This window comes from Lithobates pipiens, unplaced genomic scaffold, assembly GCF_037356315.1.
Source record: "Lithobates pipiens isolate NorthernLeopardFrog02 unplaced genomic scaffold, aLitPip1_a1.2 Scaffold_1, whole genome shotgun sequence".
NCBI lineage: Eukaryota > Metazoa > Chordata > Amphibia > Anura > Ranidae > Lithobates > Lithobates pipiens.
In genome coordinates, this window is record NW_027507685.1 from 10353507 (window position 1) to 10378561 (window position 25055).

General features: G+C 40.1%; 1 protein-coding gene across 1 annotated transcript in view; it reads left to right on the forward strand.

Annotated features, from left to right (window-relative positions):
- Window positions 1-24518, forward strand: part of STAG2 (STAG2 cohesin complex component) — a 161835-nt gene extending 137317 nt beyond the window's left edge. Inside the window, exons 26-35 of the mRNA XM_077478660.1 lie at window positions 142-281; window positions 929-1030; window positions 7641-7789; window positions 11190-11318; window positions 11700-11905; window positions 11993-12182; window positions 12276-12389; window positions 17600-17726; window positions 21538-21615; window positions 22610-24518. Coding sequence (XP_077334786.1) covers window positions 142-281; window positions 929-1030; window positions 7641-7789; window positions 11190-11318; window positions 11700-11905; window positions 11993-12182; window positions 12276-12389; window positions 17600-17726; window positions 21538-21615; window positions 22610-22633 — 1259 coding nt within the window. The 3' untranslated portion in view covers window positions 22634-24518. The remainder of the gene's footprint in view (window positions 1-141; window positions 282-928; window positions 1031-7640; window positions 7790-11189; window positions 11319-11699; window positions 11906-11992; window positions 12183-12275; window positions 12390-17599; window positions 17727-21537; window positions 21616-22609) is intronic.
- The last annotated feature ends 537 nt before the right edge of the window (window positions 24519-25055 follow it).

The window sequence follows — 25055 nt, forward strand, 5'->3', positions numbered from 1 at the left end:
GGAACTTGATATCAAATTTAAAAACGACTCCCTAGACTTAAGCCATCCATGCTATACATTAATTTGCCATAATTTTCCATCTTTGTTAGTAAGGTATCTTATTGTCGTCGTGTTTTTTTTTTTTTTCCTTATGTTTTTAAGATGGTCAGCAAGATGATGAAGCCAGTAAAATCGAAGCATTGCACAAAAGAAGAAATTTGCTTGCAGCTTTCTGTAAACTCATAGTATATAATGTAGTTGAGATGAACACTGCTGCAGACATCTTCAAACAGTACATGAGGGTATGTTCATGATTGCCTTTTATTTTGCTCAACCAGTGCATTTCCTGAAACTTTTGCCCTTGTTTTGAAAAAAGGAAAAAAAAAGGGAAAAATTCCTATTCTCAATGCTCATCCTACCTTGTCCATCTAAAAAATTCTGAGTATTTTAACTGGTTTCTGGAAGGAACATTTCCACTGTCTGTCACTATGCTGAGTCAAACTAGATGTTCACAGAAAAGTAGTAAAATCTGTGGAAGACAGAGGTGATCAATTAGTCCAAGTGGTGCAGACTTGGCCCCTCCCTCATTAACAATAAAGGGAACCCTTTTATTTTCGCCAAGTGTTCGCTTTGTAAGTACCGGTTTTCAAACCAGATCCTTTGTCCCTGTACACTGGCCCGGCATCTAGACCCCGACTGTTTACAGGGCCTCTTCTATATATACACATAAAGGAGATACAGCCTTGCACACTATACTATACACTCCCTGCAAATGGCCTATCAAATACTAACATGTGGACATGGCAAATCAAATTTGCTGTTGCAATATGAACTGGTAAAATAACTTTTTTCCTTTTTTGCTAAACGGTTTTGTTATACTTTTATTTATTTTTATTTATTTTTTTTGGCTTGGTACCTATTTACTTTTTTTTTTCTTCTCATGTTTTAGTATTACAATGATTATGGGGACATCATCAAAGAAACAATGAGTAAAACACGGCAGATCGATAAGATTCAGTGTGCAAAAACACTTATACTTAGTTTACAACAGGTGAGTAGACTTTGCGTTTGATAGCTGTTCTCTGTTTAGCCTTTGTGTTTTGTTTTTCGTTTTTGTTAGGAAAGCTCAGCTTGTGAATTGTGAAAACCAGCTGCCAGCAGAAAGACCAAAGTACAATTCCCAATAATATGATATGCAATCCTTCAGACAAAAATGTAACAGCAGTAGTGGGAATCCAAAAAAACAAAAATAAAACACAAACTTTATGGATATATGTAACACATTACATTAATGACTACAAAAAACTCATAAACCTCATGCAGTATATATGCAATTGTGCAGCAAGAATGATGATAATCTTCAACAACGTAATACTAATACTGGTGAAAACTGCTTCTCAAAATTAATATAAAGTCATCCACCACAATATTCAAAAACTCCTAAGGTTCAACTGTGTTTCAATAAAATTTCTACAACATGATTGAGACTTATGTGACTATCAAAATGAGACACTGCCACCACAACTGAATCCCATGGGTTTACCAGAACGTAGGCCCTCGAAGACGGGTCAGTCTAAGCGTAGATATCATTTGGTCCCCATACAGTATTACCGAATACGTCAGACCACCTCATTCACCAGTGGCACATTTAGCAATCCTCAGAATTCAAAAAGCCCTACTTCGTCTGAAAAGGATGTCCACGGGAGCTGTTTCAAAGTTTTTGTGATTTCACATGCTGCTGGTCACAAAGGTAGCAGCTCCTTTTGCACAATTTTTGCATATATGCTGGTTTTGTATAATGTTTTATACATGATTTTATAATAAAAGCAAGTCTTGGATAAATTGCTTTATTGAAGTTTTCCCCTCCTCCTGTGGAGTTTGTTTGCCAAATGTGCCATTGGAAGCGGGTGAGGCAGTGGGGTTCATTCTGTAATTTTGTATGGGGATTGTACAATACATATGCTTAAGTTTTCCTCTAGTCTTCAAGGTCCTTTCTTCTGCTAAGCCTAGGATTCAGTTGTGGTAATGTTGCCTCACTTTAATGGTCATAGAAATCCCATTAATGCTGCAGAAATGTCATGGCAACACATTTGCGCCTTGGAATTTTCTTTGAATAGGGTGGTGGAGGACTTTATTTTATTCTTGAGGAGCAGGCTTCATTATGTTGTTGTTTGGACTTTTATTGTTGACGAATGTTATTATTCTTGCTGCACTATTGCATATGTACTGTGTGTGTTTTTTATTTTTTTATTTTTTATATAGAAGTCCCACTACTGCTGCATATTTCACATATACACTAGCTCTGCTGTCATTTATATATTTTTTTTTTTTCAGGGATTGCTGGCCCATGGGCTTGTTTTCCTAACTGTTTTTTCAGTTCCATCATAAAGGAGGCATTTAACTTGAAGCAGTTGTAAAGGCGTACTTTTTCCCCTAAAACAATAAACATGTTATTCTTACCTGCTCTGTGCAGTGGTAGGTAACCGTCTCTTCTGTGGTCCCATGCTGGTGTTTCCTCCTCGCAAGATTTGTTTGGCAGCAGCAGTAACCAATGGCTCCCACTGCTACCTCTATCCTGTGAGGAGAGGAACAGAAACCAGAGCTACTGCAAAGGGACATAGCAGAGGTGACTCCGGTAAGTATGTAAAGAGGTGGGGGCTACAACTACTGGGACAATTTTTTACCTTAATGCAGAGAATGCATTGGGGTGAAAAAAATTTTTTCCTTTAGAACCACTCTAAGTGATCAACATTTTCGTAAGACCTCAGTTGCGTTCATCAGCAATTTTTCACTCTGCTGTGAGCAACAACTATTATAAATTTGTATCAATTTTTTTTTCGACATTGCCTTGGTTCCGAGAATATTCCCTTAGGCCTCGCACTATTTCCGAGTCTTCTTTATCGCAGTCATTGAATACCTGAACAATCTGCTGTGGCGGGAACAGATCACTCTGGCCTTGGCTTCAAAGGTTTGAATTGTGCTCTAAAATTTCAGATGGATTCTAATCCTTGAGAAGTCGTCGCTGATTCAGTCATGTCATTTGTAGTATTTGTGCTCCTCCTTTTGGATACCCTTCAGAATAGGGGGCTTCCTGTCCCAGGAGAAGTTGATAAAGCTTAAAATGTTTGAAATGCTCCTTAAGGCTCTCTAATCTTTTGGACCTAGCCCTGCAACTAGTTGCTCCAATTTTAGTATATCAAACTGCAACTAACTGTACTAGGGCAATGAAATAACCAACCTGATCTTGTATTTTAATTATGCTTTTTCACAGAAATTTTAGCAGTTGCCTTGTGCTATGCTTTTTCGTAGATGCCCTAGAATACTCCATGAGACAAATTTTCAGAATGGCTGTAATTCCTATTCACATGCCCAAAATCTTATGGCTAAGAGCTTGAGTAGCTGAAGCTGCATGTGTGCTTCACACATGTGCCATTCCAAGGAAGATGCCTGTCTGGGGAGGCTCTTCAAAAAGTCATCAAAGGTGGGAAAGTTTTACTTCCACAGTGGAAGATCCTAAAACCACCCTCCTCAGGAGCCGCTAGCACCTGACTGCTCTAACCAAGCTTCATTTGCAAAACCTAAGATCTTCCCTTCTTTCCAGCACAAGGCCTGACCCACCAAGGCCACCAATCCTCCTTCAAAGCCCTACACACAATGAAGGGACGCCCTCACTCCTAAGAGCCAGGGTTCAATCAGTGGTTTCAAAGGGTTACAAAATAGAGTTTAAAGCTCTACCACCCCACTGCTTTCTTTCCTTTTCTAAAATTGCCCAAGGACAGTCAGATTTGCAGAATTCCCCAAAGCACCACTTGTTTCAAGGAGTTGCTGTGCCACAAAACGGGTTCAAAATATTTTACTCAAACCTGTTCACAGAATCAAAACCCAAGGTGCATTCGTCTTCCTTTTTGGATTTAAAATCCCTCAACAAATTCAATCAAATTCCAAAATTCATGGAATCTGCAAGGTCAGTAATTGCCTCTCTGAGACTAGGGTAAATATATGGCATTTGTGGATATCAAAGATGCCCATTTCCATGTTCCCACATACCCACCTTATCTGCGCTTTTTGCGTGTCAAATTGGGAGACAATCACTTTCAATTTATTGCACTGCACTTCTGCCTTTCTTCTTCTCCCAGAGTGTTGTTAAAGCTCTTGGCACCCCTGCTTGCCCTTAGAACTCAGGGCATCCAAGTCGCAGGCTATCTAGATTACCCTTTTCTGAAGCATGCTCAGCTCCGATTATCAGAGTATGTCCACAGGACAATTGAGATGCTTCTGGCCTTTTGCTGGGTGATCAATATTAACATCAGCCATAAAGCCTTTGCTTCCTCTTGGATTAGGTTCTGGACACTTCTAAAGCTGAGATCTTTCTCCCAGAAAAGAAAGCTCTTTCTCGAAGTGCACATGTTCGAGAATTGATCCTAGAGACCTCCCATATTGAGATTCTCCATGAGACTTAAAGACCCAATGGTAGCTTCCTTTTTGGAAGCAGTATAATTTGCTCAGTTTCATTCAAAAACTCTCCAGAAAACCTTATGTCACCCTGGAAAAAGAAGGCTCTTTATCGGTTCACCAATGCTTCTGTCTAGCCAAGCAAGGATTTCCTTTCCTGGTGGCTCACCGCCCCATACCCAACAGTGGTAAGTCCTTACCTTTTCAGAAGTATCCCGGCAGATGCAAGTCTCTCAGGCTGGGGAGAAATGCTCTAATCTCTTAACAGTCCAAGGAACATAGTCACAGAGGGAAACCAAGCTCCCCATCAACATCTTGGTGTTCTTTTCAGTCAGGTTGGCCTTGTACCACTGAACCTCTCTTCTGAAGTGCACCCAGTCATGGTGTGGTCAGACGCATGCCACTGCATTGGCTTACATCAACCATCTAAGGGGCACCCAGGTGTCTGGCTGCCTTCAAGGAAGCAAACCAGATCTCTTGGACAGAAACTCGCCATCCAGCAATCTGTGAACCACATCTCTGTAGTGGGTCAGCTGGAAAGTGAATGATCTCAGCTGCCATCACCTGGATCAAGGGTAACGGACAATTCAACCTAATATGCCAGAATAGGGAGATTCCATATGTAGACATCCTAGCCTCCAGATTCGACATCATACCTCTGTCTGTTACCAGAACCAGGTATCCTGTGGCTCTAGATGCCTTAATCTCCTGGTCCCAGGCTAATCTATGCTTTCGCTCCAGTGTGAATCCTACCTGTCTGTTCAAGAAAATAGAGCAAGGGGGGGAAATGCAATTCTAATTGCACTAAGCGGGCCAGAAGAACCTGGGAGAGTTCAACAATCCTTACATAATGTATTTCGTAGGTTCCAAATATACCACTTCAGGTTCTAAGAAACACTTTGAGGTACTTCAAAGAGTATCTGCTTAACATAAAAGCTATTTACACCAATCTGGTAACGCTCATATGTTGGCCCTCGGCAGGTTGAATTTAATCGCTGAAAGGGATAAAGCTATGGAGTTGTATACAGCCACTTTCAATCAAACCATGGATCAGTCTGTAGTGCACAGTTCTCTCCAGTTAGGGCAAAAGCTACCTGCCCTCAAGAAAAGAGGAAGAGGAGAAAAGCGTGATTTTAATTGCACTAAACAGGCCCACACCAGCCTGGCACACAGACCTACTCAGGCGTCAACAGACGATTCCTGTCCTCTTGCCAACAGGCCAGATCTGCTATTTCAAGGCCACCTTTTTTATCTTTCCTCACAGTTGCCGGCATGACTGTTGAAACCTAGATTTTCTATGTTTGTGATTCTTGCCTTGCTACAAGCAAACAAAGGCTCTTCCGGGAAGATATATTATCACACCTGAAAAATTTTGTCTGGCATTTCAGTCCCAGAGAACTCTATACCTGGCATTCTGAACCTCTTAAAATCTGGTCTTGACCAGAAATTGGCCTCAAGTACTCTAAAGCCCAGTACACACTATGAGAAAATTCTGATGAACTAGAAGTTTCACAGCAGATCATATCCTATTTTTCTTGTACGAAAGCTGCACACATTCATACATCAACAGAATGATTTTTGCGATAAATTTTGATGCTTGTCCCTTTGGAAATTTTTCTTGTTTTGAAATTCCGAATTGGATGTCGTGATTTTCTCATAGTGTGTGCTCTACATGAAAGGTCAGATTTTGGCCTTAACCTTTTTTATTTCTTTTTTCTGCCGTTCAAACCTTAGAGGATCTCCCATGCAAAGTAGCCTTTTGGGTCACCAGTCTCTGAACTGGCTGCCCTTTCCTATAAAGAGCCTCTCCTCGTACTACACAAGAACAAGGCTTTTTTTTGCCCAGGGCCCTCCTTTCAAACCATGGTCCAATCATTCCACCTCAACAATGACATTGCCTTATGCCCTGCTTCCAAGCATCCAGAGTAAATATATCTGCATTGCCTGGATGTAGTCATTAGTGTTTTCTGAGGCTACTGCTCCCATCATAGTTTGGTTGAAAAACGTGTTTTTCCCTGATAAGCTTTTGATACATTCCTGTTTATTGTGTGTCTCTGTAAATAAGAGATGTATAAAGAATAGTCTGTGTATTTGCTCATTTTATTTAATGTACTTCTTTTTTTTTTATTTTTTTATTTTTTTTTTAGAATCTGTACTCACTAATCATTATTTACAATCTTAGGAAAAGTATCATAGTATGGAAATACTGGCACTTATTTTGAACACAGTTCCTGCATCCTCTTGCCTCTGGTACCTTTCTGTTGATGGACCTTTAAAGTGGTTGTAAACTTGAATCTTTGACTTTTTTACCTAATAGGTAAGCCTATAATAAGGCTTACCTATGGGTACTGTAAATATCTCCTAAACGTGCTTAGTTTAGGAGATATTTACTATATATATGCAGCTGATGACATTGGCGCATGCGCTCTGAAGGACCGGCCACCCGGGCCATTCGTTCATAATCCTGTGCTGTAAATGGTAGCTCCCCTGCACATGTTTGGGAGTGATGTCATCTGACAGCCAGCTTGTGTGACTGGGTGGAGTCCGTGGACCCGGAAGCAAGATGGTTGGCGGTGGCAGCGCTTTGCTGGAATGCTTAGTTTCCAGGTAGATTTCACATAATATGCTAGTATGTTATACATACTAGCACATAATGCTTTACCTTGCATGTCAGGAAAAAAAAGGCACCCAGCGGTTTACTAATGCATCTCAAGAGCCTATAAAGTTGTAGCAGTCTAAGCCTGCCATACATGGATCAAAATTTGACCAGTTCAGCAAAGACCGGCTGAGATTCAATCTACCTATGGACAGGCTGATTTTAATCAAGTTGATCAATGGAATAAAACTAGCCTTTTGGAGTTTTTACATGTGATTCCTGCCGGCGGCTATAGCTGCTAGCATTAATCATTGTGTTCCTGCACCCCTCTACTGCAGAACATATTAGCGCTTCGGGAGGCATTCTAATCCATGGTGGAAGGAAAGAAAATGTTATTATCTATGGGCTGCTCTAGTGTGCAAATCCCTGTGGTATAAGTGAAGAGACGTACTTGTAATAACATTATGTTGCCTGTTTGCCAGCAAGTACAGGTATAATCTAATTTGAGGGAAAATGGACTTTGTTTTTGCATTGGTGCATGCATTATCAGTAAAATTGTAATGTGTTAACAGACCAGGTTCTTTATTTTCTTTTTTTTTCTTTCCTTGTCTAGCTTTTCAATGAGATGATCCAGGAGCATAGTTATAACTTTGATCGATCGTCGCCAACGTTTAGTGGTATAAAAGAGCTTGCAAGACGTTTTGCTTTAACCTTTGGACTCGATCAGCTTAAAACAAGAGAAGCCATTGCAATGTTGCACAAGTAATTACAATTTTTGGTTTTAGTGCTATAGATGGATGAATGGTAATGCAACAATATAAAGGAATTTATTGCAGCCATGGACAGATTTGTTTGTACCCTTACAGCTCATTGAAAAAAACGCTTTATTCCCCCCTGAAAAGTGATAATATTTAAAGCAATTGTCTTATGTATACCTACATGTCTTTGGTATATCATGGATTAAGCAGAGTGTTAAAAGCAATAGATTTTCTAAAAAAAAAAAATAGATACATCTGTGCTGCTATCAATAAGCTTACATTAGGAGCTCCTAAAATACCTCTGTGGAATTACTAAAACACAGAAATAATCAATTGATAACTGTGTAGCACTTCATATAACAATTCATACATCAAAATGTCACTTACCCCACACCCCTATGCCCTCCTCCCCCTTCTTTCCTTTTCTTCTCCTTTCTCTCCCCATTTCCTTGCTCTTCCTTTTCTTCCATTCCTCGGCCCCTTTTGTTTTGTTTTTAATGTGGTGATTAGGACTTTTCTTTTGTAGCAGTTGATTTTTTATTTATTTTTTCTTGTTTTTTTGTTTTGCATTTAACCACTTTCAGACCGGACCAATTTGCTGGTCAAAGACCAGACCACTTTTTGCGATTCGGCACTGCGTCGCTTTAACTGACAATTGCGCGGTCGTGCGACGTGGCTCCCAAACAAAATTGACGTCCTTTTTTTCCCACAAATAGAGCTTTCTTTTGGTGGTATTTGATCACCCCTGCGGTTTTTATTTTTTGCGCTATAAACAAAAATAGAGCGACAATTTTGAAAAAAACGCATTATTTTTTACTTTTTGTTATAATAAATATCCCCCAAAAATATATAAAAAAACATTTTTTTCCCTCAATTTAGGCCGATGCGTATTCTTCTACATATTTTTGGTAAAAAAAAATCGCAATAAGCGATTATTGATTGGTTTGCGCAAAAGTTATAGCGTTTACAAAATAGGGATAGTTTTATAGCATTTTTATTAATAATTTTTTATTATTTTTTTTTTTTACTAGTAATGGCGGCGATCAGCGATTTTTATTGTGACTGCGACATTGTCGGGGACCCATCGGACATTTTTGACACATTTTTGGGACCATTGTCATTTATACAGTAATCACTGCTATATAAATGCAGTGATTCCTGTGTAAATGACACTGGCAGTGAAAGGGTTAACCTGTGGGTGGCAGTGTAGGGGTTAAGTGTTCCTAGGGGTGTGTTACTAACTGTGGGGGGGTTGGGCTTTCATTTAGTGTACACTGATCTCTGCTCCAATCACATGGAGCAGAGATCAGCGTCACTAGTTGCTAGGCAGAATGGGAAAATGTTGTTTATACAGCATTTCCTCCATTTGGCCGCTCCGTGAGACGATCGCGGGGATGCCCGCGGCGATCGAGTCCGCAGGTCCCGCGACCGGATTCACGGGGGTCCTGACCAGCGCGGGAGCGCGCCGCCGGCGGCGCGCTCCCGATGGCACGGCGGCAACGAATATTGGACGTACATGTACGCCAATATGCCTGCCCGTGCCATGCTGTCGACGTACATCGTCGTGCGCTGGTCGGGAAGTGGTTAATATGCACTTTCCTTTTTTTTTTTTTTTTTTTTTTTTTTTCATTGTTTTTACTCCCAGTTTACCTTTTGTGCCTCTATGCATGTCTCTAAATTTGTTAATTAGTCTTCATTGTTGCTATACCACACGTGAAGTTCCTGACTGTGGTTGCTTTTCAGAGGCTTGGATTCATATGCTACATGGTGCATTTTTCATTCACCTGTCCCTTTAAATCTTCTGAGTGGTTTTACTTAACCACTTACAGACCGGACCATTTTGCTGGTCAAACACCAGACCACTTTTTGCGATTCGGCACTGCGTCGCTTTAACTGACAATTGCACGGTCGTGCGACGTGGCTCCCAAACAAAATTGACGTCCTTTTTTCCCCACAAATAGAGCTTTCTTTTGGTGGTATTTGATCACCCCTGCGGTTTTTATTTTTTGCGCTATAAACAAAAATAGAGCGACAATTTTGAAAAAAACATATTATTTTTTACTTTGTTATAATAAATATCCCCCAAAAATATATATAAAAAAACATTTTTTCCCTCAGTTTAGGCCGATACGTATTCTTCTACATGTTTTTGGTAAAAAAAAAAATCGCAATAAGCGACTATTGATTGGTTTGCGCAAAAGTTATAGTGTTTACAAAATAGGGATAGTTTTATGGCATTTTTATTAATAATTTTTTATTATTATTTTTTTTTTTACTAGTAATGGCGATCAGCGATTTTTTTTTTATTGTGACTGCGACATTATGGCGGACACATCGGACATTTGTGACACATTTTTGGGACCATTGTCATTTATACAGCAATCACTGCTATATAAATGCAGTGATTCCTGTGTAAATGACACTGGCAGTGTAGGGGTTAAGTGTTCCTAGGGGTGTGTTAGTAACTGTGGGGGGCTGGGCTTTTATTTAGTGAACACTGATCTCTGCTCCAATCACATGGAGCAGAGATCAGCGTCACTAGTTGCTAGGCAGAATGGAGAAGTGCTGTTAACGGCGGCATTTCTCCATTCAGCCGTCCCGTGAGACGATCGCGGGTATGCCCACGGCGATGGAGTCCGTGGTACCCGCGACCGGACTCGCGGGGGGTCCAGACCGGCGCACGGCACGCTCGCGATGGCAGAGTGTCATTGAAGATTGGACGTACCTGTACGCCAACATGCCTGTCCATGCCATTCTGCCGACGTACATCGGCGTGTGCTGGTCGGGAACCGGTTAAACCAACATTGAGACTGCTGATGATAGTATATATTCCCCTGCCATCAGCAGACCCCCACCTCCATGATTAAGCCAGAGGGCGGGGCAAAACACTTTGGGGGTGTGGCTTCAATGAATAGAGCTGAGGCTGCTATTTCTTTCTGTTTCTGCAGTGTGCTTTGGGTCTGGATGAACCTCTCCCCAGCCTACACCCTCACTAGTCAGTAGCATCCAAGTCATCGGACCTGGTCAGCCTGAGCATGGGCCCCCCTAAGCATTTATTGTGGATCACAGTGTTGGTTGCTTAGTTTTGTTAAACGAAGTACATTAACCATTTTAGAGCTTTTAAATATTGGTGCTTTTTAAAATAAAAACGTAAGAAACAAAATTAGGCAAGCATAGAAACTGGGTGGGGGGAGGATAATTGCCTCAGTACTGTAAAAAAAAAGAACGTAGGAGGCAAAGTGTGTGTGTGTGTGTGTGTGTGTGTGTGTGTCAGTGGTTCACTTGCTTCCACATGCTTTTTAATGACCTTATATTGATGCTAAAACGTCAGGCTAGTAAAACTGTCAAGAATCTATTGCATTTCAGATTCCATCGTCTGCTATTAATGTTAACATTTCTTTCAGGGATGGTATTGAATTTGCCTTTAAAGAGCCAAGCCCACAAGGAGAAGTTCATCCACCACTAAACATGGCCTTCCTTGATATTTTAAGTGAGTTCTCTTCGAAACTGTTAAGACAGGACAAGAAAACAGTGTAAGTAATAGAACCTCTGCATTCTAAACAGGATTCCCCTGACTTATGTAATAATTGCCTTTTTAAGTAGTAATACATTATTTATGGAGCAGTTCATGAATGCTTTGCCAGTAGAACCTAAATTTATCACCTGATATATATATGTGTAGCATGTCTGTTCTCTAGGCCTGTGCTCTTCACTCCTCTACTTGTGTGATGATTATGAACAGAAGTAGAGGAGTGGAGCGAACCAAAGCAATTGCATAATTGTGTTGCTAAGCCTGTAGAATGTTCAAGAGAACTTTTTTGTCAAAATTTGCCTGTGTCACTTTCCAATTTATGCTTATATACGTCATTTGTTTTTATGTAAATTGGCATTGAGGATTTTGTTTTGGTTTTTAGATACGCATACCTGGAAAAATTCATGACATTTCAAATGTCCCTTCGACGAGAAGATGTCTGGTTACCACTGATGTCTTACCGAAATTCCTTATTAGCTGGAGGTGACGATGACACTTTATCTGTTATGAGTGGAATGAGTGGTCGTGGTGGTTCTCTGAGGAGTAAAAAGGCAAAACCAGCAACCGGCAAACGGAAATTACCAGAAGGTAATCCATTTGTTAATTTGTCATGTTTGAAGTTTGTCTGCCATACAGTTTTTGTGTTTTTAAAGATGATCTTTATTTTTCTTAAAGCTGAAGAGAGTAGTAGCAGTGATAGCATATGGCTAAGTCGAGAGCAGACGATGAATACTCCAGTCATAATGCAAGCACCCCAGCTCACATCCACAATTATGAGAGATCCCAAGAGATTGAGGCCGGAAGAGAGTTATATGCCAGTTTATCCAATGCAGCATGAGCACCACCAACACCCTATTGATTACAAGTAGGTGTTTGTTTCTACTTTGATTGAATTTCAGGGCATGTAGAATGTAAGAAAACCAAGGATAATAACATTCTTAACTTTTAATGTGTTCAGTACGCAGGTAACGTGGATGCTTGCTCAGCGACAGCAGGAAGAAGCTGCAAGGCAACAGCAAGAGAGAGCAGCGATGAACTTCGTGAAGTTGAGGACTAATCTACAGCAAGCCATGTAAGAAAATATGTATACATTGCCTTATCATGCTAGGTTTTTAATCAGCTGACTAAAATTGTCTATTAAATAACATTTCTAGCAAAAACCTGCATATTACAGAAATTAATGTCGTTTAGCTTAAAATATTTGTGTTAAATGCATTTATGGTGGCTCAAAAATATTTTAACGAGATGACCGCATTAACCTACCTAACTTCACTTACTAAGTATATTTACTTGTTTTTAAATGGTAAACAAAATCAATGGTTCCCTATGAGAGCCATCTTGACTAATCCAACTTTTAGCCAATTGGTTTAAATAGCAGTCGCATTCAAGTCGGTGCATGATGATCCGGTTTGTGGTGCGACTTGAAGGGGCACCTCAGGACAAAAAAAAAAACTTCCAGAAAAACTTTTTTTTTTCAAAAAAGTTATAAATTGATTTGCAGTTTAATAAGTATTTGACCCCTTCGCAAAACATGCCTTAGTACTTGGTGGCAAAACCCTTGTTGGCAATCAGAGGTCAGACGTTTCTTGTAGTTGGCCACCAGGTTTGCACACATCTCAGGAAGGATTTTGTCCCACTCCTCTTTGCAGATCCTCTCCAAGTCTTTAAGGTTGCGGGATGACATTTGGTAACTCGAACCTTCAGCTCCCGCCACATGTTTTCTGTGGATTAAAGTCTGGAGTCTGTCTAGGCCACTCCATGACCTAAATGTGCTTCTTTTTGAGCCACTCCACTCCTTTATTGCCTTGGCCGTGTGTTTTGGGTCATTGTCTTGCTGGAATACCCATCCACGACCCTTTTCAATGCCCTGACTGAAGGAAGGAGGTTCTCACCCAAGCTTTTACGGTACATGGGCCCCATCCCTCATCCCTTTGATGCAATGAAGTTGTCCTGTCCCCTTAACAGAAAAACACCCGCAAAGCATTATGTTTTCACCTCCATGTTTGAGGGTGTGGATGGTGTTCTTGGGGTCATAGGCAGCTTTCCTTCTCCAAACATGGCAAGTTGAGTTGATGCCAAAGAACTTGGATTTGGCCCCCTCTGACCACAACACTTTCTCACAGTTCTCCTTTAAATCATTAAGATGTTCATTACCAAATGTCAGATGGGCCTGTACATGCTTTCTTGAGCAGGGGGGCCCTGCAGGATTTCAGTTCTTCACGGGGTAGTGCGTTACCAATTGTTTTCTTGGTGACTATGGCCCAGCTGCCTTGAGATCATTGACCAGATTCTCCTGTGTAGTTCTGGACTGATTCCTCACCGTTCCTATGGTCATGGAGACTCCATGAAGTGAGATCTTGCATGGAGCCCAAGACCGAGGGAGATTGACCGTTATTTTGTGTTTCTTCTATTTGCGAATAATCACACCAACTGTTGTTACCCTCTAACCAAGCTGCTTGGTGATTTGGTCTTGTAGCCCATTCTAGCCTTGTTAGGTCTACAATCTTGTCTCAGACATCCTTGGACAGCTCTTTGGTCTTGCCCATAGTGGAGAAATTTAAATTGACATTGTGGACATATGTATTTTTTTTTTTCTCTAGGTAACCAGCTGAGATTAGGAGCACTCTCTTTGAGACAGGCTGCATGTGTTTTTTGATACAAAAGAAGCTGTCGTTGATCGGCCAGTTTGTGAAAGGGTTCTTCTTTTACTATGGGCTTGTCTTCTACTTTTATTTATTTTTATTTAATTTGCAAGCTGGCCTCTAGGGGGAACCCTCCTCTTTATTTTACATATTGGGCTGTACTTTAGCAAATGTTTCAGGAGCTGAGCACTGTTAAGCCCCATACACACGATCAGATTTTCTGCTGATTTTTTTCCTTCAGATTTACCAAAACCATATAATATGAGGTCAAATCTGAGGATTTTCAATTTGTATGCAATCAGGCAGGCCCTTGCACTACATGGTTTTGGTAAATCTGAAGGAGAAAATCTGATAGTGTGTATGAGGATTTAAGGCTGCCATTTTTGACACTGCGCAGTCATTCCTCTCCTTTTTCAGGCTTGGTGATGCAGCATTGTGAAAAGAAAGGAGCACTTTCACTAATCGGCATCTTCCAGTGTTTTATCTTGGATCTCTAGTGAAGCAGTTTTTTCCCAGAGAGCACTTTATGCAGTCTTGTCTCTGCAGTGACCGTGGTCAATTTCCTTGGCCTGCTATTTCTCCTAGTACTACTTAAGCTCAATTAGTCAGGGGTTACCACGTTTTTATAACTTTTCCAGCATGTCTGTTGCCAAATGCAAAGCTTTGCGATCAGGGCTAAATTTGGCGCATATGCAAGGTCAGACTTGGGGCAGGGAAGGATTGTGCCTTCTGCGTTTCCACAGATCCCAATTTCTTTCACCCGTGCGAGCGATCACTTCTAAGGGCTGGCTCACTCTTGTACGAATAAAAAAATGCAGGTTAAAAACTCATATGGAAGCACCTGCTCAGTGAATGGTGTCAGTAGTATGTGTTATTATTTTTTATTTTATTTATTGCAATTTTTTAAATGGCCCTGTTGGGAGGCTTTGGTGAAATATCAGGGGTCTAAACAGACCCCTGAAGTCCCACTTTTGAGACAGAGAAAGGGCCTGAGGAAGCTCTCGGCTGCACTGCAGATTCATGAACAGGAGCCAGAGGCCCTCAGTACCTTCAGGTCATCAATGATTTGATTGTTTTGCTGTCAGCAAGACTATTATCAATTTGTGACTCTTACCCTTGGCCTTGCTTAGCTATAACTGAGAGTATTGAAGAAGATCTTTGCACCGGTTGTGGGCATTTATCACTTCCAAAGTTTTCCAGTGATCAGATAATTGGACAATCTGTTACTGTGAGAACATGCCTCTCTGGTCTTTGGACTCCGATATGTCACTCACATTGTAGACCTTGGAGGACCTCAGATTGATCCTGAACATCGGGAAGGCATCTCTGATTTGTTTTGCCCTGTTTGAAGTTTTTAGGTTTATTCTGCATACTCGTCAGGCCAAAGTTTTTCTGCCCCTGGAGAAGAACACTGCGCAGTCAAATTCAAGAAATTCACTCCCAGTGTTGATTTAGAAATCCATTATATTCCATTGACATGCAAATCTTGGTCTCCCTAACCGCGCATCTAAAGCGCTCGAGATTTGCAGCAGTGGGGACCCAGTCTAAGAGCAACTCCATTTGCTCAATTCCACTCAAGATCCTTGCCAAAGGAACATTTTCAAGGAAGGGCACAAATACAGTCTGTAGATGAGGTGATTCTGTTATATCTTTGAGTAAGGATGTGTCTGTCACGGGGGTTTCTGTCCCTGATATTGTAGTAGGACAGGGTTCTTTTTATTTATTTTTTTATTTTTTTCCCTTACAATGGAAAGTTCTCGCAACATAAGCGAGTCTTCTGGGCTGGGGGTTAATTTCTGTCCCTTCCCCTCCAACTGTGAAACTTTCTACTGTAACATGTTGTTCCCATAGAATCAATTAAAAATTGCTGCTCATTCTGGCAGTTATCCCTCTGGGCATGTCAGTCCAGGTTACACAATCTCAAGGCCCAGTGAGGAGGCTGACAGGCTCAGAGAAGGCATGCTTACATTGCAGGCCTCACAAGCTAGATAGGGATGGCCAAAGGTCCGATTGTGGCTGTAAAATGTTCAGGACTGTGCTAACTCCAGCTTTAAGACTGTTACACCCATATTTTGGGTGTATTATGGTGTGAAATAAACTTTCCCAATGAACTCCCCCCCACAGCACAGGCACAGCATTCATTTGCAGATATTTGTGAATGGATAAACTGCATAGACTCATCTGCCACTATGGCAGACTGTCTTGTTTTTAAGAGAACACATATGCTGGGATCGACACACTTGTAGGCCATTGATCCTTCCTCCAATTCTCTAACTGAAAATTTCGATTTCGCTACACGTGTTGCATATCACTGCACACAAAGTAGGAGCTTCTCCCTGTTAACGGGCATACGTGGTTTAAGGTTCAACATACTGGTTATCTGTTTATTCCGCAACTTCATATTCTATATTTTGTCAAAAAAAGGGTAATATTGTGATTGCGTGCCCTAAAACAGTTGTGCTAATACTGAGGTGTGCTAATATTGTGAAACCATTGTGCTAATATTGTGTGACACAAAAATATTGTCACCTCCACCATTTTATTCTCTGGTGTCTGCTGTCAGAAGCTGTAATGTTTTGGGGGTTTTAAGTAATCTTCTGATCTAAAATGATTTTTTAAAATATGGGCGCAAAAGTTATTTAAAAAAATGTGCGCTGCTTCTAAGACAGGGGTCTTCAAACTACGGCCCTCCAGTTGTTCGGAAACTACAATTCCCATCATGCCTAGCCATGTCTGTGAATGTCAGAGTTTTACAATGCCTCATGGGATGTGTAGTTCTGCAACAGCTGGAGGGCCGTAGTTTGAGAAACCCTGTTCTAAGAACTCGCCAAAGACCACTGATTGCTAGTTTTCGGTCTTCATTGAGCAGAGAGCCAGTGACTGTCAGGTATCTGGATGGATCCCAACATCAAAGTCTGTTTTCTTCATAGTCTGGATTGGTTCAGTGATGTCGGCCAACAGCAGACTTTAGCTGTTGGCTAAATATGGTTCAGAGGAGTGCATAACTAAGTGCACTCCTGTGACCCACAGAAGAATTGGGGCCAAACGAGCTTTGACCCTACTTTTCCTTTAAGTTGGAATTGCACATATGATGATTGAGGTTTCATTAGGACACAGTAAAATGTAAAATTTTTTGTATTTGCAGTTTCAAATAACACCTTAAAGTGGACCTCTACCCATAACATCTTGATAAAAAAAATGTTCTTTAGCAAGAAACATACATCCACAATAATAATTATGCTACTAAAATTAGTGTGTGTTGTAAATTGCTTCCAGCATTGTTCCAATTTCTTCTTGCTGGAGGCTGCCATTTTGCTTAAGCTCAGAGCCCTTCAACAGCAATAAATGTTTCGGCTATTAGCAGATCGGCCTCCTACAAATTTTGCACAGTGCCTAAAAAAAAAAAAAAAAATAGAGAGCAACCAGGCATGTGCAGAGCAGGGTGAAACTGTGTATTACTGGATTTTTAACAGTATATGCACTTATTTGCAACATTTTACATAGCTATACCTGCAAAAGGGGCCAGCATAAAGTAAACTAGCAGGAGTTTATTTTCTGGATAAAGTTCCACTTTAAAGTCTTAATGATTGTGATCCTATATTTACTTGGTTGATTTCTCCCCCCATCCTCCCCCCATCAGACGGCGCAATCCAGGTTTAATGGAAGATGATGAAGAGCCTATTGTTGAGGATGTCATGATGTCTTCAGAGGGACGAATTGAAGATCTTAATGAGGGCATGGACTTTGACACAATGGATATAGACTTGGTAAGTAGAGAACGTTCACTGTATATGTAATAGTATGTATAAGGTCAAGTGTTTTAACTTTTATTGACAAAATCCCCAATGGTAGTTTCCATAATGTAGTTTCCATAATGTTTTTTTTTTTTTTTTTTTTTTGAGCATATCTTACTGATAAGTTGACCATTTCTTCATGCTGTTGTATTACATTGCTTCTGCTCCTCCCCACAGTGCACAATAGACGCTGGGATTCATTTAAAAGGAAGCAGTATGCCCTTACTGTGGCTGTACCACGGCTTTAAAAAAAAAATTAAGAAACCTTGGCACATTTGTAAAGCATAGCAATGTGCTTCTCAAATGTGCTTGAGGGCTGATTCACTAGCAGCAGAGTGGGGAAACAAAAAAAAAAACTGTCAGAGTGCATTAAAGTGTTTACCCCCCCCCCCCCCCCCCCCCAAAAAAAAATCCTGCTCCTTTAAAGCATGTTATATGACACAGTGCTTGTCCTGTGTCATTTGGCCACCTGCAACACCTAAAAAAAAACCTGGCTGATCCTGCCAGTTTCTCCCCACACTTCTGTAAACTGACCACGGTGTATCATGGCTGCTGAGCCCTGACACTGGTCAGTTTATGCAGCCTGATATCTGCTCTCCTCTCTTCTCCTGTGTTCTCTTCCCTCTCCCATCTGTCTGTGTGTGAGCTGCCCCTCCCCCATCCTGCTGCTCTCATAACACTAACCTTTATACATCATCAGCACTGCCTCCTATTGCAGTGCTCCCCTCTGTGAATGATTTATAAATATGCTGTAAACACCTAATTTCACAGCCAAGATTGCGATCATATGACCAGCCAGCTCTCTCCTCCAGACTGACATCAGCAGGGAAATCTCAGCCCTTACCGCTGGTTTTCTCGGCACGCGAAAGGAGAAAGCTGGCCAGTCATGTGATTGCAATCTTGGCAGTGAAATTGGGTATTTGCAGCATTTATTAATATATAAATTACACACAGAAGGGATACTACAATAGGAGTCAGTGCTGATGGTGTATACAGGCTAGAGTGGCTTAACAACCACTTTAACCTTATCTGTTTTTCATGTGACATGCCTCTTAAGCCCCATACACACTATCAGATTTTCTGCTGATTTTTTCCTTCAGATTTACCAAAACCATATAATATGAGGTCAAGCCTTAGGAGTTTCAATTTGTATGCAATCAGGCAGGCCCTTGCACTACATGGTTTTGGTAAATCTGAAGACAAAAACCATCAGAAAATCTGATAGTGTGTATGGGGTTTTAGGCAGAGAGAATGCCCCAACAAGATCACAAGCTCCTTAACGTGGCTTACATATTATGAATAGGCTTTAAAAGACTTTAAAAGAGGTTGCAATGTATAGCAAATGGCTGTATGACCTCTCTTATGTGTGCTGGATATGTAGGAACCAGTGATATATACTTTTAAAATTCTTTTTCTTACGGTTTAGATATTTTAACAGGACTCCAGGCAGATTTAAACGATTAACATATATGCTTTTTTAATTCTGTCAGTGGAAAGTACATGACATTTGTCTTTATTTGCTTCTTGTAGTCCCTTTTTATAGCAGACTAGGTGAGAACATTTCAGTACTCTGAGTCATTCTGGTTTGATATCTGTGCCTTTGCCATCAGGAGAAAAGATGACATCCTCAGTCTGCTCCTTTTTATTGTTAAGTTGCAAACTAAGGTCAACAAAAAGTGTAACTTCAACAGAGATCACAAACAATAGCAGCTGAAGATATCCAGTGTGTCCCCGCATCAAATTCAACCAACTGCACAAACAAGTGGCAACCACCCCAACCTATAACGAGCCTGGATGTAGGCACTATCGCTTACACATATTTGTACACTAAACCCTCAGTTTTTAACGTTTACTTGTTGGGGGAAAATCCTTTTATTTATTTATTTATTTATTTATTTATTTTGCATGCTAGCTGGTTAGTGTGTTGGGAAATTTGTTAATTGCCCTTCCATGTGCATCTTCCTGCAAGGGCTAGGTGGGTGCCACTTGTCTGTACCTTCAATAGAGAAAGTGATGTCTAGCCCAGGGATAGGCAACCTCGGTACTCAACTTGTGGTGAAACTACAAATACCAGCATGACTCTGATTTTCAGGGTCTTGTAATGTCTCGTGGGACTTGCAATCTCACCACAGTTCTCCAGGCCGAGGTTGCCTACCCATGGTCTAGCCCAAGAGTGCCCAACCTTTTTAAGAGCGAGGGCCACCTTAGCGACTTGATAACCGGTCGCGGGCCACAATGAGGGGAGTGGGTGCATGGCAGCCCACTCTACTCTATAGAGCCCACTCTACTTTTTTCTTTTTGCGGATCGGATTGGAGGTAGGTGTTTGTAAGTGGACACAAGTCCATTTACATCTTCTACTTTTTAGAGGTGAATGGAGGGTCCAATTGGGTCGGACTGACTGTGTGAAAGGGGCCTATGGCTCAGTGCAGGTAACCCCCAGGTGCACTGCTCTGCACCTGCAGATCAGTTTGAAAGCAGCCCAGTAACCACTGCAGAACAGATATGCCCGTATATACACTGTGATTTTAGTGATAAACTTACTATCAATAACAGTATTCCATTCCATCACAGAGCAGAAGGTCGCGGGCCACTGTTTGGGCACCCCTGGTGCCAGGGATGTCCAACCTTTTGAAGAGCAAGGGCCACTTAAGTGACTTGGTAACCAGTCGCGGACCACAATGAGCGGAGTGGGTGGATGGCAGGTCCGTGTAGACTCCGCATATGCTGAGCGGACACATCCCTCTCTACTCTATGGGCCCTCCGATCTGCCTAGATGGAAGGGGACAGATCCCCTTCTGTTTTTTTTTCTTTTTTCTTTTAGCGGATTGGATTGAAGGTATGCAGGTGTAAACGGACACAAGTCTGTTTACATTTGCCACTCCATAGAGGTGAATGGAAGGTCTGATTGGGTGGGACCGATCATATGAAAGGGGCCTAAGGCTGCTTTCACAATGATGTGCTGTGGTCTACCCAAAGCAGTGCACCTCTGGCTTTTCTTGGGGTTAGCTGCACTTTGCCATAGAATTCTATTATATCCTGCAGGTGTTGTGCACTTTGTGAAAGTGCACCAAACCCGTAGGTAATAACAGAGGTCTATGGCTCAGTGCAGTTTGAAAGCAGCCCGGTAACCACTGCAGAACAGATATGCCAATATATACACTGTGATTATAGTATTAAACATAACTTTAATAACTGTCTTCAATTCGGGTATCGCCAACTGTTGCTGTTCCAGGCAGAGTGCATTTGGTATCACTCTGCCTGTGACAGGAGGTGGCGCTATACAGGAAGCATCATCTTATGTGGCTCTGCTATGCAACTGCTTGCTTCCTCTACCGCCGGCTTCATTCACAACACTGATACTCTGGGATGCCGGGTCAGGAACCTGTGATCTGGGCTTGCCAACCAGCCATCCCAGAGCAGGAGGTTGCGGGTCACATCAAAGGGCTCCGCGGGCCACATGTGGCCCCCGGGTCACTGGTTGGGCACCCCTGCCCTAGAGAATAAAATGTGTTTTAAAATTGTGAGTCTCATTTTGGCTAGAATCGTGCAGCTCTTATCACCAGGTATTTTGTAGCAACCTGCTTACGAAGAAAAAAAAAAAAAGTTACAAGGCAACAATCATTAAGCAGTATGTATATTTAAATGCATATTAGTGTTTTTAGTTTTAGAGGTAACAAATCATTTAAGTAGAGTAAAAATTGAATCTCTTATTCATTTGGTCTGTGTTATATACTTGGCTGGTTTATATAATACTAATCATGACAATTGTTTCCCTTTCTTTAGCCTCCATCTAAAAACAGGAGAGAGAGAACAGAACTTAAACCTGATTACTTTGACCCTGCATCAATCATGGATGAATCTGTAAGCCTAAAATACATAATACCTGCCATATTAAAGATAATGAAATAACATAGCAAAGGCTTTGATTGCTCATTTGTCTGCAATCATAACTGGAAATTGACTTATCTTAACCTGTCATAGAATTTTAATATACTGTTGCTAACTTCCCAATGGATTTGCCACACTGCATAGTGCATTTTCTAGTAGTAATTATTAGGCAGAAAGATGTTGTGTAGCACAGATTTTATTTTTTTAGTTTGTGGTTAATAGATGAGGTCATTTATCTGTCACTGAATTTGACAACCATAATAAAGTTGTGGAGTGTATTGAAGCTGTAAACTCTGGGGTATGTTTTTGAGGCCTTAACATTACTGTCAATTCTCTTGGGGAATTCAAATGAAAAGATCTCTGTCCTCCCAGAGATATTTGCTTAGGTTACCAGGTTAGACTGTCATGGTTTTTCAAACCTTGGTGTCATCGTTTTTTGGCTTATTAGAGGCATGTAGCCTTCCTTATGCTAGAAGCTTACCAGTATAACCATATATGCATATAATAATAGTAGCAATAAATGTGTTTGTTGCATTAACCACTTTTTCGTTTTCAAAATAGGTTTTACTTTTCTGTACTTTCTTATTTTCGTACAATTACTGTATCAAATTGTTTGAATGTACTTTCTCAATTTTACTTTAAAAAAAAAAAACTAAAACCAACACAAAATTTAAATGTAAACACAAGAAAAGTTTGTTAGAACACCATTCACTTAGAAAAAACATTTTCCACATTCATCGACTACATAGTTCTATATAACAAACACTTGATGGAAGCATATCACATCTTCATAGATTCAGATCGTTCTTCAATAACATATTCCATTGTTTTGTTTAAGTGGTTTGCTACCTTACATACTGCACTCTTCTTCCTTTTTTTTTTTCCTCCCTCTTTTTAATAATTTGAATTCATCATATCTGTCCACATCTCTTTCATACTCCTAACGCTCATTTTTTTTTCTCTCTAGGTTCTTGGGGTATCAATGTTTTAATACCAGTTCATCTATCAACTCTGTGGTGAAGTGTTTTTTTTAAATGGAAGAGGAAGTTTTTAATGACAAATTTGTGGTAGATACATTAAAATTCTGTACAGAATTTTCTCTAAGGAGAATTTGACATGCTTACCAAGATTAAGTGCATTGAAGGGCAGTTTTGAATGCCTGAAAAAATATAAAGGACAAGTAAACAGTTTGAAAATAAACTACATTGTACCATTTTTGGAGAAAATAATTTTTTTTATTTATGTATTTTAGTTTGTCCAGTTATAATGCATAGTTCATATTTTTTTTTTTTTTTTTTTTAAATAATCAAACTCCCATTAATGAATAATGTTTGTTCTCTTAACTCCACACAAAAGCTGAAATCATAGCATTTATATTTATAATTCAGTATGGTTATGTATTAGTTTCCTGTGTTTTGCAAAATTTATACACTCACAAATTAGGCTGATCCCATTTAAAACAAAAAAAACTTTTTTTTTTTACGATGTCAGTAGCCAAGACATTTTAATGTTATTTTAATAAAGGAGCCTTACGCATTTGTCTCCCCCCCCCCCCCCCCCAAAAAAAAAACCTGTCAGTGGCTAATTTGCTCTAAGGATATCCAGACATAACCATGCTTGCTCATTTAATAACCTTTAAAGTTTGCTTGTCCTTTACCAAACTTGTAATGTTGTGAAATTCCTTCCAGTAGTGCCACTGTATTTTGTCTCCAAATAAAGAGAAGCTTATTGTAGTATGTTTGCATAAAAAAAAAAAGAAAAAAAAAAAAACTTTAAACAGAAATTATACAGCTTATTAGAGTGTGGGGATAGGGTTCTAAATTTTAAATAAAATGATATATAAATATATATATATAAATTGGTGCTGATTTTATAATTGCGCAGTTTGTTTAGTTTTTTTCTTACTTTTAAATTCCAACTTAAATTGAGGTTTCAGAAATATATTGAAAGTTTTAACAATGTTTAAAAAAAAAAAATAGTTGAAGCGGTAATAATCGCTTTGAAATGATTTTTAAATTTGTATTTTATATTGTTTTATCTATTTGTCTTTGCAAGCAGTCTTCAGGTTAAGTATACTTCCAGCAGGTTACAGTACATTTCCTGTATTTTTAAATTAGTTGAGAAACTAAGCAACACATGGCTTTATTCTATAAAAGCTTTGATCTACTTACTCTTCATCCTTCACAGCCAGTTGTCAATATTTGCCATCCACCCCAACTCATTTTGCCCAGCTTAGGCAGCTAGACATAAAAGTAAAATTTTAAGTTATATTTCATGTGTATATTTTTTTTTTTTTTGTCAGTTGTCTTCATTTTTTTTTTTTTTTTTCCTCCTGAGGTTTAAGTCATTCCATGCCTTATGCTTGCAATACACAAACTTCTCTTGTGTAAAAAAAAAAAAATCAAAAAAACAAAAAAAATAAAAAATACTGCTGTCAAATTGTGTAATGATCACCTTTTAGGCTGAGGTAGCCAAAAACCATAAATTAACTAGAGATTTCTAAAATATATAAGTTTTAAACCTCACAGTCTAACACAGAACCTGGTCCGTCTTTGATTCATGTTGCATTAATAATCATGTCTGAAATGACTGCCTATTCTTCCTTCACACCACTGCATTTAGTAGAACTGCTGAGAGGACTGTGTATATATGATTTTAAACTTAAGTCCGTTTCTTTCTTACTCTAGGCAGAGTATATCTTTGTGAAAGCAGTTCTTACAGCTTTGTTTTCAACCAGCTAAAATGTTTTATATATTTACCTAACCTGTTGTCCTCCACATTCTATTGTCCTCTGTACTGTTTTCTGATTTGTATTTATGTCTTGAGACAGTAACTTTTTGAATAAAAATAAACTACAGTATATGATTATGTTTTAATTCTATTTCCTTTTCCTTTTTCAGCAATTCTATTTTTTGCTTAAAAATAATTATTTGCTCCTTTCCTCTCTTACCCTTTATTTGTGTGCTATCATTTTCTTTAAAGTGGTTGTAAACCCTTACATGTACTCACTGAAGTGACTAGCCTTGAAACCAATCCTCCCAGATATGTTGTACCGGTTTATCTTCAGCCCCCATCTCCTCTATCTACATCCTCCTACATCAGGGGTGCTCAACCTGTGGCTCTCCAGCTTTTGTGAAACTACAAGTCCCGTCATGCCTCTGCTTTTGGGATTCATGCTTGTACTTTTCAGCCTTGCCATGCCTCATGGGACTTGTAGTTCCGCAACAGCTGGAGAGCCACAGGTTGAGCACCCCCTGTCCTACATCATTTGTAAACTGCAAAGGGAGGGGGTGGGGGGGGGGGGGGGTAATCGGATGTGTCACACTGCACATCATAGAGCACAGAGAGTGTAATCTGATGTGAGTGGAGGTAAATGACCCCCTAGGTTGCTGCCACCCCCCTGGGATTCTGAA